The 14,689-nt window shown below is 40.7% G+C and overlaps 1 protein-coding gene across 2 annotated transcripts in view; it reads right to left on the bottom strand.

Moving 5' to 3' along the window:
• PXYLP1 (2-phosphoxylose phosphatase 1) overlaps positions 1 to 14,689 on the bottom strand; it is a gene marked incomplete at both ends in the record, with an annotated part of 32,797 nt that overhangs the window by 13,540 nt on the left and 4,568 nt on the right. The window contains 2 exons of one of the 2 annotated variants that reach the window (XM_080349988.1): positions 236 to 397; positions 5,665 to 5,752. In XM_080349988.1, the coding sequence (XP_080206114.1) occupies positions 236 to 397; positions 5,665 to 5,752 (250 nt within the window). Of the gene's footprint in view, positions 1 to 235; positions 398 to 5,664; positions 5,753 to 14,689 lie in introns of those variants that run through there. The other variant, XM_080349989.1, reaches the window with a different exon arrangement.

Genomic DNA, 14,689 nt, shown 5'->3' with positions numbered 1-14,689 from the left:
GTTGACCATTGACTAGAAACAGAACAGCTTCCAAAAATCAGGATAACAGAGAGGATATAAATGGAAGGAAAGAAGAATAGCATATCTTGAATGACTTAACATAATTCAGCAACCAGCTGGCATTTGATGTGCCTTCTCCAAGCACCAAAGAACTGACAATGCACAAAGTTATCGTTTCCAATGAGAGCAGGTAGAAACACGCAACTAAGCTGTTGTTTGCGTTCACAAAGCTTACCTTCCATACTGCGCTCGGCAATGGTGGGAATATTGCAGTAAACATGAGCTTCATAAACAGGATCTATTACAGGAGGCTCAGTCAGCAAATCGGGCATGATTCTCTTTCGGCTCTTCGGATTCAACCCATCTTCCCTGATGGGGTTTACTGGGATTAAATGCACTGAAAGATACAGAACATATACCATATACCCTTGGAGGCTTTAAGGACATATAGAACTATGACTGTTGTTTTTTTTAAAGTAACCATGCACAGAGTACAGTTTCCATGAAAGAATGCCACTCTGCAGTACAGACCTTTCTTGTGAATTTTTCATTATTTACACAGCCTAGAAGACAAGCTCAGAGAGCTCTTTAGCAAAGTCAGTGCTCGGCTAAGAGTGCAGAAATCCATCTGGATGTAGGACAACTGTCTCTTGTACTCTGCTCAGAACTCGCTTTCTGTCAGTCCCTCGGGAAGCTCTAGGAGTATTAATGAGAAGAAGAGGGCCATGGCAAGCCCAGCTGTCTCTCATCATTCCAACTTGAAAACTGATGTTGAAGGACCCCAGCAAAAGACACAGCACAGTTATGATGGTACTACAAACCACTGGGAAAAGTGCTGGACAGTCCATCATTTTCCTTACAAATCCTCACACTTACACGGCTATCTTGCCAGCCTTAAATAGTCCGACTTATCTAAAGAAAACACACACAAAATATATGGTATGTATCTAGTGAAGCCTACCACATAAAATGTTAAATACAAAGAAATGCAGTTAACACTTACACACATGAGGAAAAATAACAGATATACCACCGTCAGTCTTCCAGCATGTAGAGGATGTTGAAGCAAATCTGAATTTAAGGCCAGAGTTGTACTGATAATGTCTTTTTACCGTGCCTGGATGCGAGAGCACTACTTAATTTATCAGCCTTACAAAACTACACTTGTCATAATGAATGCCCACATTTTTTTCTATTAGTATTTTCAGGGGCAGATTTAGAGGTGAAAAAGAGGAGGAAAAGTGTTTGTGTTTTTACCCCATTAGTTTTCTGTGGTGAGAGGAGGGTAGGAAGTGGGAAGAGAGAGCAAATTTCAAGGCAGAATTTTACTAATGCTCCTGGGTCAGTTGCTCAGTTGCATCTTGACTGACTGTTTTAATTTTAGAGGCAAATTTGTTCTGCAGTAGAGTTGTGTGGACAAAGAAAAGCAATGAAAACAACAAACTGAAGTGAAGCATGCAAAGATTTTTAAGAGCACATAGTCATTAATATAACACAGACTCTTCATTCTTAAACTACAATACACTAAGTATTATTACGTGGTTTCTCTTTGCCTGCCAAAGTCAGAATTCAAGCATTTTCCATACCCTTACTAGTGCTGTTGACATGGCCAATAGCCGCAAAATGCAGTGACTTTAAACTTTTCCTGAAACTGTTTCAGATTTTGCATATGACTGCCCACAGGACTGTGCTTGGCAAGAACATTAACCTGCAATTTTGACTTCAGCCACTTAAACTGCAGGGCTCAGCAGTCATTCCAGCATTTATTTATCAGATTCATTTTTTAGCTCCTTCCATGCTAAGACTCGTGTTATTGTGAGACACTGCAAACCACTGACCAAGAAACTCCAGCAGTAAGACAGAGCCTTGGCAACATCTATCAGAGGTTAAGTCTGGCTTCAAGTAGGCTTACAGCAAATTTGTATTTGGGCTATACATCTCAAACCTAAGAATGTGTTACAACAGTTTCTTGACTCTACAAATAAACAGCATTACAAGACAGTAGTGGCCTAAAGAGAATAAATTGGAAATGACAGCAGTTATGTTATATTGGTCAAGTTTCCTAGCCAGAAAAGGTTCGGAGAAACAACTTTCAGCTTTCTGTTAACAAACTGTCTCTAGAGCAACTTACAACATTTCTACTGCTTACTTAATGCCACAAAACCAGAGTTGGCTTAAGTCCTCATGGAGGCAACGTAACTCCAATCAATTTTGACCCATGAGCGTTTCAGAAGATGGGGAAACCATCCACCAATAACAACAGCCACAAACTCTGGTGCTAAAATTTGGTTGGGAGATTTAAAAGCAAAATAAGGAACCTAATTTTTTATCCAAGGCAGTTTTAACTACAAGAGACTGAACAGATCACACTTGCACTGAGACTATTAAGTACAGCACTCAACAGATGCATATGTTATCTTATTCAGATCAAATAGCTATGATTCATGGGACCAAGTATTTTGTTTGCAGATACCAAGTCTCATTTCTAATCAAACTAGTTGAACAAATACTTTAACACTGTCGGACAAATAAGGAAAAGCACTAAATCTTACAGAGAAGAATCTACTCTAATTAAAATATTAAAAATAAAATTGAATATTAAAAACACCACCTAGAGGATTATCAGATTACGTGTCCAAAGTTTAGAAAGCCACTGACAGAACACCCTTAAAGAAGACTCTTAAATCAACACAGCAGTTATAGGTACACTGTAAGATTATTCCGTGGACTGGAAATGGACTCGGAGATTAGGAATAATAATAGTTCGTGTCATTAATTTAAAAAAATGAATAGTTTATTAAAAACTATCCCATTCTAAATGCTGCTGCTAACTACATTTATTAATTACCTAGTAATAGGCAGTAAATATTGTCCATACTGTATAAGCCTGGCTTATAGCAGGGAAGAAGGGACACAACATTTCCTCCCTCAACTACCAGCACCCTGCCCACATCCAAGTATCTCAGGGACGGGCTAGAGGAGCTTCTAACTTTCACAGAATCATTGAATCCACCAGAGGTATGACCATGTTGTCTGGATTTCTGAACATATTTGAGCAACTGCATCTAGTGAAAAATGTCCCTGCCCATAGCATTTGAATCTTTAAAAGGTCACTTCCAACATAAACCATTCTAAGATTCAACTTAAATGATTCAAATTGTTTGTAGGTTTGACAAAGAAAATAATCCAGAAGGTCAAGAAACTCCAGTCATCTAAATAAGCACTGTCACAACAAGTGCTATTTACTTTTAGCACACTTGAAAGAACACATACTGGCGAGGGAAATAATCTGGGTCTTCTATAATATTTAACTATGTTAAATAGAAAAAAAAGAAAATCCTGTGATCTGGGCACCAGTCTAGGCAATCCACTGGAAATTTCCACCAAATGCATACACATACAGACAGCAAGTATTCCAGAAGAGGGGGAAAACAAGACCAAGGAGAGATGCCTTCCAGCTGGAAAGCTGCTATCAGCAGGGTGGGCTGAGGAGCCCAGCGCCCCCAGCCAGGCTGCACCTCCTCCCCTGGGCAAAACTCCTCACAGCCCTGAGGACGCCGCGGTTCCAGCGCTTTGGGATGAGGATCCCAAGTGACGCGGTCCCTCTTCGTTCTTCTGCCTGCTCCAGCCAACGCCAGAGGTACCTCCCACACTGACAGCTGAAGCCTGCGTTGTCTCTCAATTGTTTTCTTATCTTCTGCCATTCCCTGGATGTGCCTCGTGTTATGATGTTTTCTCCTTTCTGCCTCCCTTTTCCGTTCAAGTCCTTGGGTTCATGCTCCCTGCTGTCTTCCTTTATCCTGCCTCCAGGCTTTCGAGTCCTTCTTTGTACACCTCATCCTCCCAGCTCCCTAATGCACAGAAGGTTCAGCTTGTTCATTTCTGTACCTTTTATACCACACAGGGCAGTTACTCAAAGCTCTCTGAAGAGGTGGCTGACTCTCTGTATCCAAGCATTTCCTTACTGGAAGTCCTCCTCTATAGTGCCAATCCCACCTTTGTCTCCCAAGTGGGTTTTCTGGTCCATATGTAACCAGCAAACCTACGAATAGTATTGGACCAGCACAGCTCAGAGGGGGAAAGGTAATCATCTGAAAGTCCCTTGTATGCTCATATGGAGTTGAAATTAATCTTTACATCCAAACTCTGTTCTGCTCTTGCAGCTGTAAATCATTAAAAGGTCAGAATTCTATTATGTAGTTTTCACATGATTTTTTTATAGTTTACCACTATTTTACATGACTTGTTCTATTAGTTCACAGTAACATGCACTTGCCCAAAACAGAAGTCTGCCGATGTGTATACAGACACACATCTTTGATTAAGGGAATTTTTGAACAGGATTTTTACACTGCTGTGCCTTTCAAAGCTCATGTTTTTACTGTGACAGGAATACAAAAATGTGAAACAGAAATGAAATAGATTATTTTGATGTGCATTTCCCACAGCCAGGGCAGTTAATAAAATGTATCTGAAACATATTTGGTGATCTAACTGGAAGCTTTACCAGCACTGAAACTATAAAGAATACAAACATCATATCATAGACATAGCTTGTCAACAAAAAGGGAAAGAAAATAGATTTCATTTCCCAATATTCACATATTTATTTTTAAAACTACAGAAGTTACATAGAAACTACTTTGAAACATTATTTTGGAAAAAGTTGTATCTAGGAAAAAAGTAGAAGGTTTACAGAAACAGCAAAACGAAGGAAAGCCCAACAGAACTCTGCCTGGTGTCCCGCCACGTCAAAATTGCTTGAAACATTGAAGAAAATCTAAACACATGGGCTAGTATCAGACAAAAGTAAGAGCAGATGGAAGAGTCAAACAGCAAAAGCAACCCTGGGAGAGACGAGGGGGCACCGCTCACACGGTGGAGCAGCCAAGTGCTGCTGCACAATCACTCCTTCAACAATTTTTGCAGCTCCAAACTGAAATCCAATGTTTTTATGTTGACAAACTTCAGAGGAAATCAAATCCAATCTCTGATACTAAGTTAAACAAAAAACATCCCGTAACTCTTATTTTAATTCAAACCACACAACCTGACGACCAAATTTTAAAACTAATTTAACAGTTTGGCTAAGAAATGTCTTTATGAACAAAACCAATGGCATCCGAAATATTATGACATATGGTTTCATTCCCAGCGTACATTAAATACGACCTACTTAACAGACAAGAAGCTAATCTGTCTGACTTCCATACACTGCCCAGTTCCTAAATGCCACAATATATCCCAAAAAGGCAAATATTAGACAAGTAGTTTCTAAGACAGAGAGAAAAATTCAGAAGTGCTTTCAGTATAATGATTGTAACAATCACTACATAGCAACTAATCCCCTCTGGAGGAATGTCAAGTTTACCAAATCAATTATTGTACTCAGAAGCCCAAGCAGGGAGCCAGACTGCTATGAATTCATGCTACAAAACTGACATGAGTTTGACAAGAATTCAGTACAGCGGAAAAACAAACACAAAGCAAACTGCAGTTCCTGTAGAAGAAACACCAAATTAAATGCTAAATCACTCCATTACCAGCTTTTCTCCCTCCTTGCAGTGCTAGTTTCAGCTTGGAAAACAAAAGGTATCACCACTGTTTACCAAGAATAAAAAGATTTACCCATGAAAAATTAAAAAGAAAATCACTAGCATTTACCTAAAACCAGAAAGACAGGCAACAAAACCGTTTTCCATTTTCCCTTGTAGCTCCAACCCGCCTGAGAAGCAGCAGCACAAGTAGCCATGTCAGTCTCAATTTTCTGACTAAACAGAGACCTGAAATTTTCATCTTATAACAGAAGGTCCTTTCAGCCCCACGCAAACATACTATTTAAAACAGTCACATGGAAATGAAGCAACACAGCAGAAATGCAAAAAAACCCCAAACCACTGTAGGTAACCTTATGCTAATGGGTAAAGAAAAGCAAATGCGCATGTCAGAGAGCACAAAAAGTTATTTATCCCTCTTTCACCTTTTTTTTTCCAGCCCCCTCCTCTTTCTGCTCCTAGCAGGGCACTAGCAAGGCTGCCTGGCACAGAGCAGAACTTCTGCAATTCTGATGACAAATGTAGACTCCTCTTCTGGTTGCTCTCTCTCTGGAAAAAAGTGGAAGCTTGAAAAGGAGCATCAGGAAAAACAAGGAGAAAGAGGCAGGAATGCTTCAAAACAACCAAGATGAGGGAAGAAGGTGGAGATGTGCGCAGTAGAAAAGCAAACTCTTCACTTCAGTAACTGATATTGACGTAATTTTGCTGCATGACATGCAACCAAAAGCTTATTCTTCGGTCTAACACAAGCTGAATTTTCAGCCTTCTTGGTTTCCAGATCCCTGAAGTTCTCCGCTGGAGATGCATTTTCACCGGGGGCCACATCAGCCTCGCGGTTGCCTTCAAAGAGCCAAAGGTTAATTTTAGTTACGGCTACTCCTACATTTATACAGTCCTAAAATTACATTCAGCTCTTTGAAGGCAATTGCAAGGCTGATGTGAAAATGAGTTTGACACCCCTGGACTAGCCATTTCCAGGAGTGGGTCAAGGCCTACTTGTCTGCCTATTTTTGGGATCAAAAGATGGCAATTTTTTAAAAATTTTCCTCATTTGGAGACAAATGCCAAAGTAACCTTCTGCCCACAGAGCTATAGCCAGCAGGTATTGACCCAGGGCCTTATTCCTTATCAGACACAGGGGAAAAGGCCAGATTGCCTTGTCTGTGTATTCATGTTCAAGAATAAGAACAAGTACACCTGACCACCAGTACTTAGGCCAGGATTTCTGAGAACAAGTCTCTTATTTCCAGCTGCATTAGCTGCATGCTTTGCTGTTTTACAGGGTCCCAATCTGACTTGCACAAGGAAAAATATATTTTAGGAAAATCTTTTTTGCACCAAAGCACAATATGGCAGACCTTGTCGTGTTATGTTTTTGAGACCAAATTTAATCAAACACATTAAACTATACAATGGGTGCCTGCATGTATTGAGTCCAGATGTGGCTCTGAAAAGAGTTTTATAGTTTTAGGGTTTTTCCCCCCTCAATTGTTTTTCAATTGACAATTCAGAGGGCATATGGCACTGTTTAAATAGCTTCCAGGATTTTCGGCTTGACAGCAATAACAGTAATGCTGACTGCAAGTCCGAGCCTTTTCAAGTTCTAGAGAAGACACTAATTTTCTACTTCTCCTCCCAAAGTGAAAAATTACTCTGTATATATTATTCTGTTTTCCTACTACAATGAAACACTACATTGTTTAACATGGGAAACATTTATATTTCCATCAATTAAATGCACTCCTTCCTTTAAAATAAATATAGATGTATAATCAAGACTTTCCATACCAGCTTCTCACTAATTACCTCACTGCTTGGCTCTCCAGTCAGTTTGAGGTAGGGGGGGAGGTTCCTATTCAACATCTGGACAAGCATATAGATTTCCTGCTCTATAAACACGTCACTCAAGTCAGACATTGCTCGTGCTCCCCATTATTTAGTGACAAGATGCAAATCATAAAAAAAGCCCTATCAATGCTTACATAGCAGTGGTTCTGGTGGCCCATTGCCTACCATCCTTGTCAGGATTCACACCAAGGTGTGTTACACAAATGGCACCACGATGCTACACATGAAGTCATTCCTGTTGGTGTAACTGCGTAGCTGCCACATCTCATGAGGCTGGGAGATGACTTTGACTACATCGGATCAGTGTCCCAAAGGCTACCAAACAAGGCTTAAGTATACAAAGACTAAATAGGGTTTTTTTAAGGCTTGAAAGCATGATTTTTATAAATACAGTAGATCCAGCCATTGTTACTTATTTAACAAGATTCATGACCACTACAATAAAAATTTTTAAGCTCTATCCTGCTTCTGTCTACAGAACTCAGCAACTGGTAAATGAACTAATCCAGCTGAATTGTCCTGGAACAGATTTTCAAAACAGCTTTTATCAGCTGTGTTCAGAAACTGTTGGCAACTCTTCCTATTTCCACAGCATTGTCTCAAAATAAAGGTCAACATGAAAAGGTACCTGCAGGACACAATATACCGAACGCTACTGCCATAATTTGCCTGTGGGTGGTGACCTTTGTTTTTTCATTTTGTCTTGTATAGTTTTTGGATCTCACAAATACTGGAGTGGGAAGCTGTGCAGCAGAGATTACATCAGGACTGAAAAAAAGGCACTTGGCAGATTCCACATGTGAACTGAACACGAACATAGAAGCCAACTACACTCAGTGTTCAACAAAGCAGAAGAAAACATGGCAAAAAGTATTTTCCCAGGAACACGGACAGCAAATCCTCTGGCTTCTGTGATCTTTTCATCTACAGCAGTTGAGAATGATACAAAAATATGGCCAATACAGTACAGTTCAAGACAGTTCAACAGTTGCTCCTGTTCTGTTCTCCAGCAATCTGTCACTAAGGCTTCACATCTCTGACAAGAGTTCTCTCTGCTGGAACACAGTTGCTCCCTGGCGCCTGTGCTGTAAGGAATTCACTGATTCTTGCCACTAGGTCTTGCTCTTCAAATGGATATGAAGAGGAAGTGTGCACAATTCTTCTCTATAATCCTAAACAAAATGTTTGTCCCTCCTTTAAAAGCCCAACTGACAGGAGTGTATAGTCATCCAGAGCTTCAAGTACATGTCATTGCCTCGTCCTTAAGTCTCTCCTTAAGACAGCATCCCAAAGTACTCAGAATGGCTTTTCAGACTCAAGTCAACTTTTATTAGGTCATGTACTAGAAGACTAAGATATTGAAACAGAAATCACAAAATACACCAGGAAAAAAAAAAAAAACAAACCCAGAAATAAAAGGACATTAAAATCACACCTTTACTCGGCCCACTACATCTTTATTACATCCCCTGGTTTCAGAACACCAAGGCGGTGGCTTTTTGGGCTGCAACAAATTCTGTACATTCGCTCACTAGTACAAGCGTCTTTCTGTCACTTTCAACAGAGCTACCTTCCGCACTTCTCAGCAGTGTCTCTGCTTCTGCACACCTGGGGCAGAACAAGTCACCTCCCTTTTTCTCAAAGGGCAACAACCAAAAGGCAGGAAAACCCAGCACGTCGGCAGTTCAGCCACAGCCTCTGCAAAGGCACAGGACAAAAACTGTTTAATATGTTAATGACATCAGTCAGACACAATCCACAGACATCTGGCACTTCCCTACATCAGTGTCCTGCCAAGATAAAAAGCCTTACACATTCAAATCAATATTTAAACTACCGCATTAAATTAACACTTTTCTGTTTCATATCTAATCCAAACTGTTTTCCATCCACGAACTGACCCGCTCGGGGAAGGGATATCCACACCATATGCCACTGCTTACCCACGCCAAGCCTGCCCGCTTGCTTGTCCTTGTCAGCACAAGGCACAGAAAGCTGCCGTGGATTTGCTAGCAGCAAACCCCAAAACAACATATTTAATACAGCCTGACAGCTTTCATGCTGGAGAAGCCTGTAACGGCAGACATAGTCAGCCTCAGAAATTGAGAAGAGTGTTCCCTGGATCAGAGAACCATTGGTGTCTTTGGGACTCTTGCTGTAAACCAGCTTAGATTTAAGACGGTGAGTCACATTTCTTGTCTTTGTCTAACATGAATGTGCACAGTTGGTAAAGCCAAAATTACACCAGATACCCAGGGCTTCTAGCTCTCTTAATCTGATCATCTCACAAACGAAATCATAAAGGGATGTAAGTTCCACTTTCCAAGACTTCATATTTCACTGCAGCAAGCCCACCTTGTTAACAAATAAACCACAATGTCATTTAATACGTGCAAGCACTGCTTTTCTCGCAGTGAGTGGGCTTTGAAAATTTAAAAGGGAATAAAGTTCAGGAACAGAGATTACTTTAAAAAAAAGTAATTAAAAAAAACCCACCACAGTTCAGGTCAGTATACGATGAACCTATGGAAAAATCCTATGAACAAATTTTTGGCTTTAAAAGACCAACATGCCAATCTAAAATATATCTGCAGTTATCTGCAAGGCATGAAAAAGGAGCAGCAGAGAACTGGATTAATGAGCTTTTGCTGAGTTGATAAGGGTAACACTCGTGAAATATCAAACAAAAAAGAAATTGGTAATAAATAAATATTTCACCTGCTCTACTGGTACAGAATAAACTAATCACTTGGGTTGGAACACACATCTGCAAGTCATCTGCTCCAACTCAGACCTCAAAGCAGGGCTAACTCAGGCCAAGGCATTGTGCAGTCAGCTATAAACGGTTTTAAAGTTACACATTGGCTAAAACCACCTACAACTTAGAACCAGAGTAGACAGCCTAAAGCTTGGTTATGACTAAGCAACTCTTAAAAGAAAACAGAAAGTCCAGATGTCCTCATTGCCCCATGTCTTAAGTGAAATTGGCCATCAACAAGCTGATACACATTAAAGTACAAACTGCCCTTTTCTGAAATTCAGTGGACACAGAGAGCCAAGCAACTACTGGCTCACAGAAGGAAAAAAAGAAGGAAGAAAAAGTGGCAAAGGAACAGGAGGAATACTCCATACTTTTTAAAAAAATCAGAGCATTTTTTTAAAGCTCTACAGAAAAACGGAGCTACTTCTCCTATGCACTATTTATCAAATTGTCTGCAACGCCAGACGGTCCTTCACAATGATTCAAAAAAAACACTACTGAATTCATAATAGACTAATGCAATGTAAACAAGCTCACGGGACTATAAAATGACAGCAGGATCTGAAGAGATAGGACAAAAACTACAAAAAACTGTGAGTCACCAGAAGAAAACACTGTGCAATCTTCCATGAGCTCCCCCAAAAGTCTACTACACTTCCACAGACTTCCATGCAAGGCGACCGTCCATGCACATGGTTATAAAAGTTCAGCTGCAACAGAGCTTCTAGCAGTTACATTGGCACATCATTGCTTTGCAAAAACGTGAGTAGTCCAGATCACTAAGGAAAACACCCACCCCTCAGGGAGCCTCTTGGTCTAGACCTAATTCTACCATTTCATGTTTTACCCTCATTTACTTTTCTGATGATAAACCCAAGTATCTCAGGATAGCAGGATTCCATGGTACGTAGAAAGACAAAGGTATTATGCACGTCCTTGAAAGAAATGTAGGTTAAATTTGTTTAAATAGCACACAACTACATATAAGTCATCTTCTGGCAGCAAGCCAGAACAGGAAGGATTAACTATAGCACAAGTATTCTAAAAGTAGCTTAACTATGAGCAACAAACCAGAGTTCACTCCCAGGTTAAATATACAGAGAGAGAATTAAAATCAATGCATTAGTCTACATAAATACTGTCAGAAACACTGATTACTATAAGCATATCATTTTTTCACCTACTGAGAATATCTGTTTTTCTTTGCTGTTTACTATCCGTTCAAAACTCAAACAATTATGGACAGGTACATACCCACAAGACTGTCCCTACAAAAGGCCATTGACACTTTCACATGTTTAAAATACTTGCAATATGCATTACCACAATTATTAAAAGACTGAAGCACAAATTTCAACACTCCCAAACTTTCTTGCATGTATTAGGACCAAGATTCCAGTTGGATTTTGAGAGAAATTATGTTAAAATGCTTATTATTTCCCAGTCTTATATCCTCCCTCTAGGATTTCACTCCACTGCACTAAGGATTTGCAGAAGCCTAACTAATAACTTGTTGTTAGTTTTTGTGAAGTATGAGGCTTTATTTACAGTAACCTTCAACTGTATGTTTTAAGAGCTCATATTAATCTCTGCTTAAACATGGTTCAATTAATCATCACAGAAAAAGCCAAAATATATATTTAAAGAAGACGTATAAAGTTCTGTAGCCTGCCAAGTATCTTCTACTGGGCAAATCTTGTACGAAGTAACTTGACCTATATTTAAAGCAGATATTTAAAAATTATTGCTTTATTTTTGTAGAAGAAAATAAGACTGTCCCATAGTATCATTCTGAAGTATTCGTCATGTCTCCTCTCTCTTCAAGGGATAATTTCTGGACTGGTACATTATACCACCACTTTTGAGAATCACCAAAAAAAAGTTATTTAAATCTCCAATTACAACACAAAAAGCATCTTTAACAAAAATCTGTATATTTACAGTTAGTTTTCTTCACCCACTACTAAAGTGTCCACAGCCTTGAATATATTATTTATGGGTTGTTTCTCCCTTTCATCTTAAATTCAGATTAAATTAGTACTTTCAAAAAACCCAGAGAGACTTCTCATTAGTGGAAAATCTGCCATGCTTATGAGCTTGAAGGCAAAATTCAGGAAGGGAGTTGTCTGGTGTCCTTTTAATTTGGTATGCTCGTAACACATGACAAAACCGAATTCATCAAGAATTCTAAAGTCGTGGCTTTTTAAATATAGTTAGCTGTATAAATCAGCAAAATGCAGCTCTATTTTTTTTTTCTTCTACTGAAAAAAAATAGATTTTTATAATGTAAAATATAAGTAGTTAGTGTTTGTTGGTAAGGAGGAGTAAGAGATGATGAGGAATTCACTTTAGAGAGATGGTAAAGATACATTTTCTGCGGGTGCAGCTCACATCCTATTCTGCTTTGGGGTGGAGAAGAGGGCACATTGGCAGCTCTGTGGTGCCACGGCTACAGATCCACATATGTTGAGGAAACACATCCCGCTTTGCACAAGAAAGGCTGAACTGGATGCTGCAACCCCCTCAGCCTCCACCTCTGTTCCCACCTGCCGGTCCCTGCTGAGCATTTGGCACTGGGACACACTCCCCGTGAGCCTCCCCCCAGAGCAGCCCAGCACCCCCTGTGCTCGCACAGCAGCGGTGAGGAGGTCCAGAGTGGTTCTCCTTCCCCTCTACTCTGCCCTGGTGAGACCGCACCTGGAATATTGTGTCCAGTTGTGGCTCCTCAGTTCCAGAAGGACAGGGAACTGCTGGAGAGAGTCCAGCGCAGGGCAACAAAGATGATTAAGGGAGTGGAACATCTCCCGTGTGAGGAAAGGCTGAGGGAGCTGGGGCTCTTAGTTTGGAGAAAAGGAGACTGAGGGGTGACCTTATTAACGTTTACAAATATATATAAAGGGTGAGTGTCACAAGGATGGAGCCAGGCTCTTCTTGGTGACAGCCAATGGTAAGACAAGGGGTAATGGGTTCAAACTGGAACACAAGAGGTTCCACTTAAATTTGAGAAGAAACTTCTTCTCAGTGAGGGTGACAGACACTGGAACAGGCTGCCCAGGGGGGCTGTGGAGTCTCCTACTCTGGAGACATTCAAAACCCGCCTGGACACATTCCTGTGTAACCTCATCTGGGTGTTCCTGCTCCAATGGGGGGATTGGACTGGATGAGCTTTTGAGGTCCCTTCCAATCCCTGACATTCTGTGATTCCATGAGCTAAGCCCTAAACCCTTCAGTGTTGCTCCTGAACAGCCACACTGGGCCAGCAAGCGGGGATGCAGAGAGCAGCCCCCCAGCAGAGAGGCAGCACCACTGAAGCGGAGAGCCTGCCAAGGAGGCTGTGCAGGAACACGGCAATTGCCTCCCCTGGCAACACACTGCTGGGGTTGCTGATGGTGCCCACACCGTGCTCAGAAAATAAGAGCCCTCAATCCAATACAATAAAGCTCTACTACTTCTCCATGTGGAGAATCCCAATTTCTGTTTCCTGTGACTCATCTGTAAAACAAAAACCTCCAGTGCAAAACAAGATGACAGAAAGTAAAGGGAAATTATTACTGGAAAAGCAAAATGTCATCTCCAGACACGCCGAAATGCCAGCACCCAGCCTGACCATCAAGTCAGAGATAGCATGGAGGGGAGAGGGGGAACAAAACAAAACAACAACAACAAAACAAAACAAGAAAAACCACAACCAACCAACCAACCAAAACAAAACAAAACAAAACAAAACACACCATCAAAGCACTCCCCACACCTTACACAAGAACCAGCACCCTGCCTGGGTTGCTGCTGACATCCTAAAAAGCAGTGGCAGATACTAAAATTAATCGAGTAACAGGCCTGAGCCACTGACCACACTATCAAAGTGTTTAAGGAAACAGCCCTGAAACCCGAAGAGAAGCTCCATGTGCAGGATCTCCCTGAGAGCCAAGGGCTTGGCGATGGTGCGAGTGCCTGCGGCAGGCTCCAAAGGGAAGGCTGGCGTTTCTGCCTGCCACAGGCTTACACCGTGAGTAAAAAGAAATGCTTTCCCACTATAGTTATAGTCCTTCTCTGTTGACTGCTACTTTCCTTAGGTTTTCAGTAAATGAAAACAGAAACAAAAAATAAGTAAACAAAAAAACCCACCACAAAGTAAAACAAAGGAATTTACTTCATTGTAAAAATTTTATTTACATGCATGCAATTAAAAAAAAAAAATCAAACCCCACAGTCATTGTCAAGTAAACTTTACAGGGATTACTTATGGCATCTTAACAGCTAGCTTTTGAATTTCCTTTCAGTTTGGTTTATTCAAGCTAACTCAAAGATAAATAGTTGGAACATCCTGAGGAGAGCCACTTCCAGGCTTCCGCAGTCAGTCACAGATGTTCTAATGTACTGGAAGGTCTGTGCTTGCCCAGTAACTGGGTTCTCCTGTACTACACCAGTCTGAAGGGGAAAAAAGCAAGCAGCTCTTCAGGCACAGTTCCAACCTCTTGTTCCTAAGCTGACCCAAGGGCTAAGCAATGTAATTAACATTGACAGG

The sequence above is a fragment of the Nesoenas mayeri genome (assembly GCF_963082525.1).
Source record: "Nesoenas mayeri genome assembly, chromosome: 9".
NCBI lineage: Eukaryota > Metazoa > Chordata > Aves > Columbiformes > Columbidae > Nesoenas > Nesoenas mayeri.
This window is presented reverse-complemented; position numbering and strand designations above follow the sequence as displayed.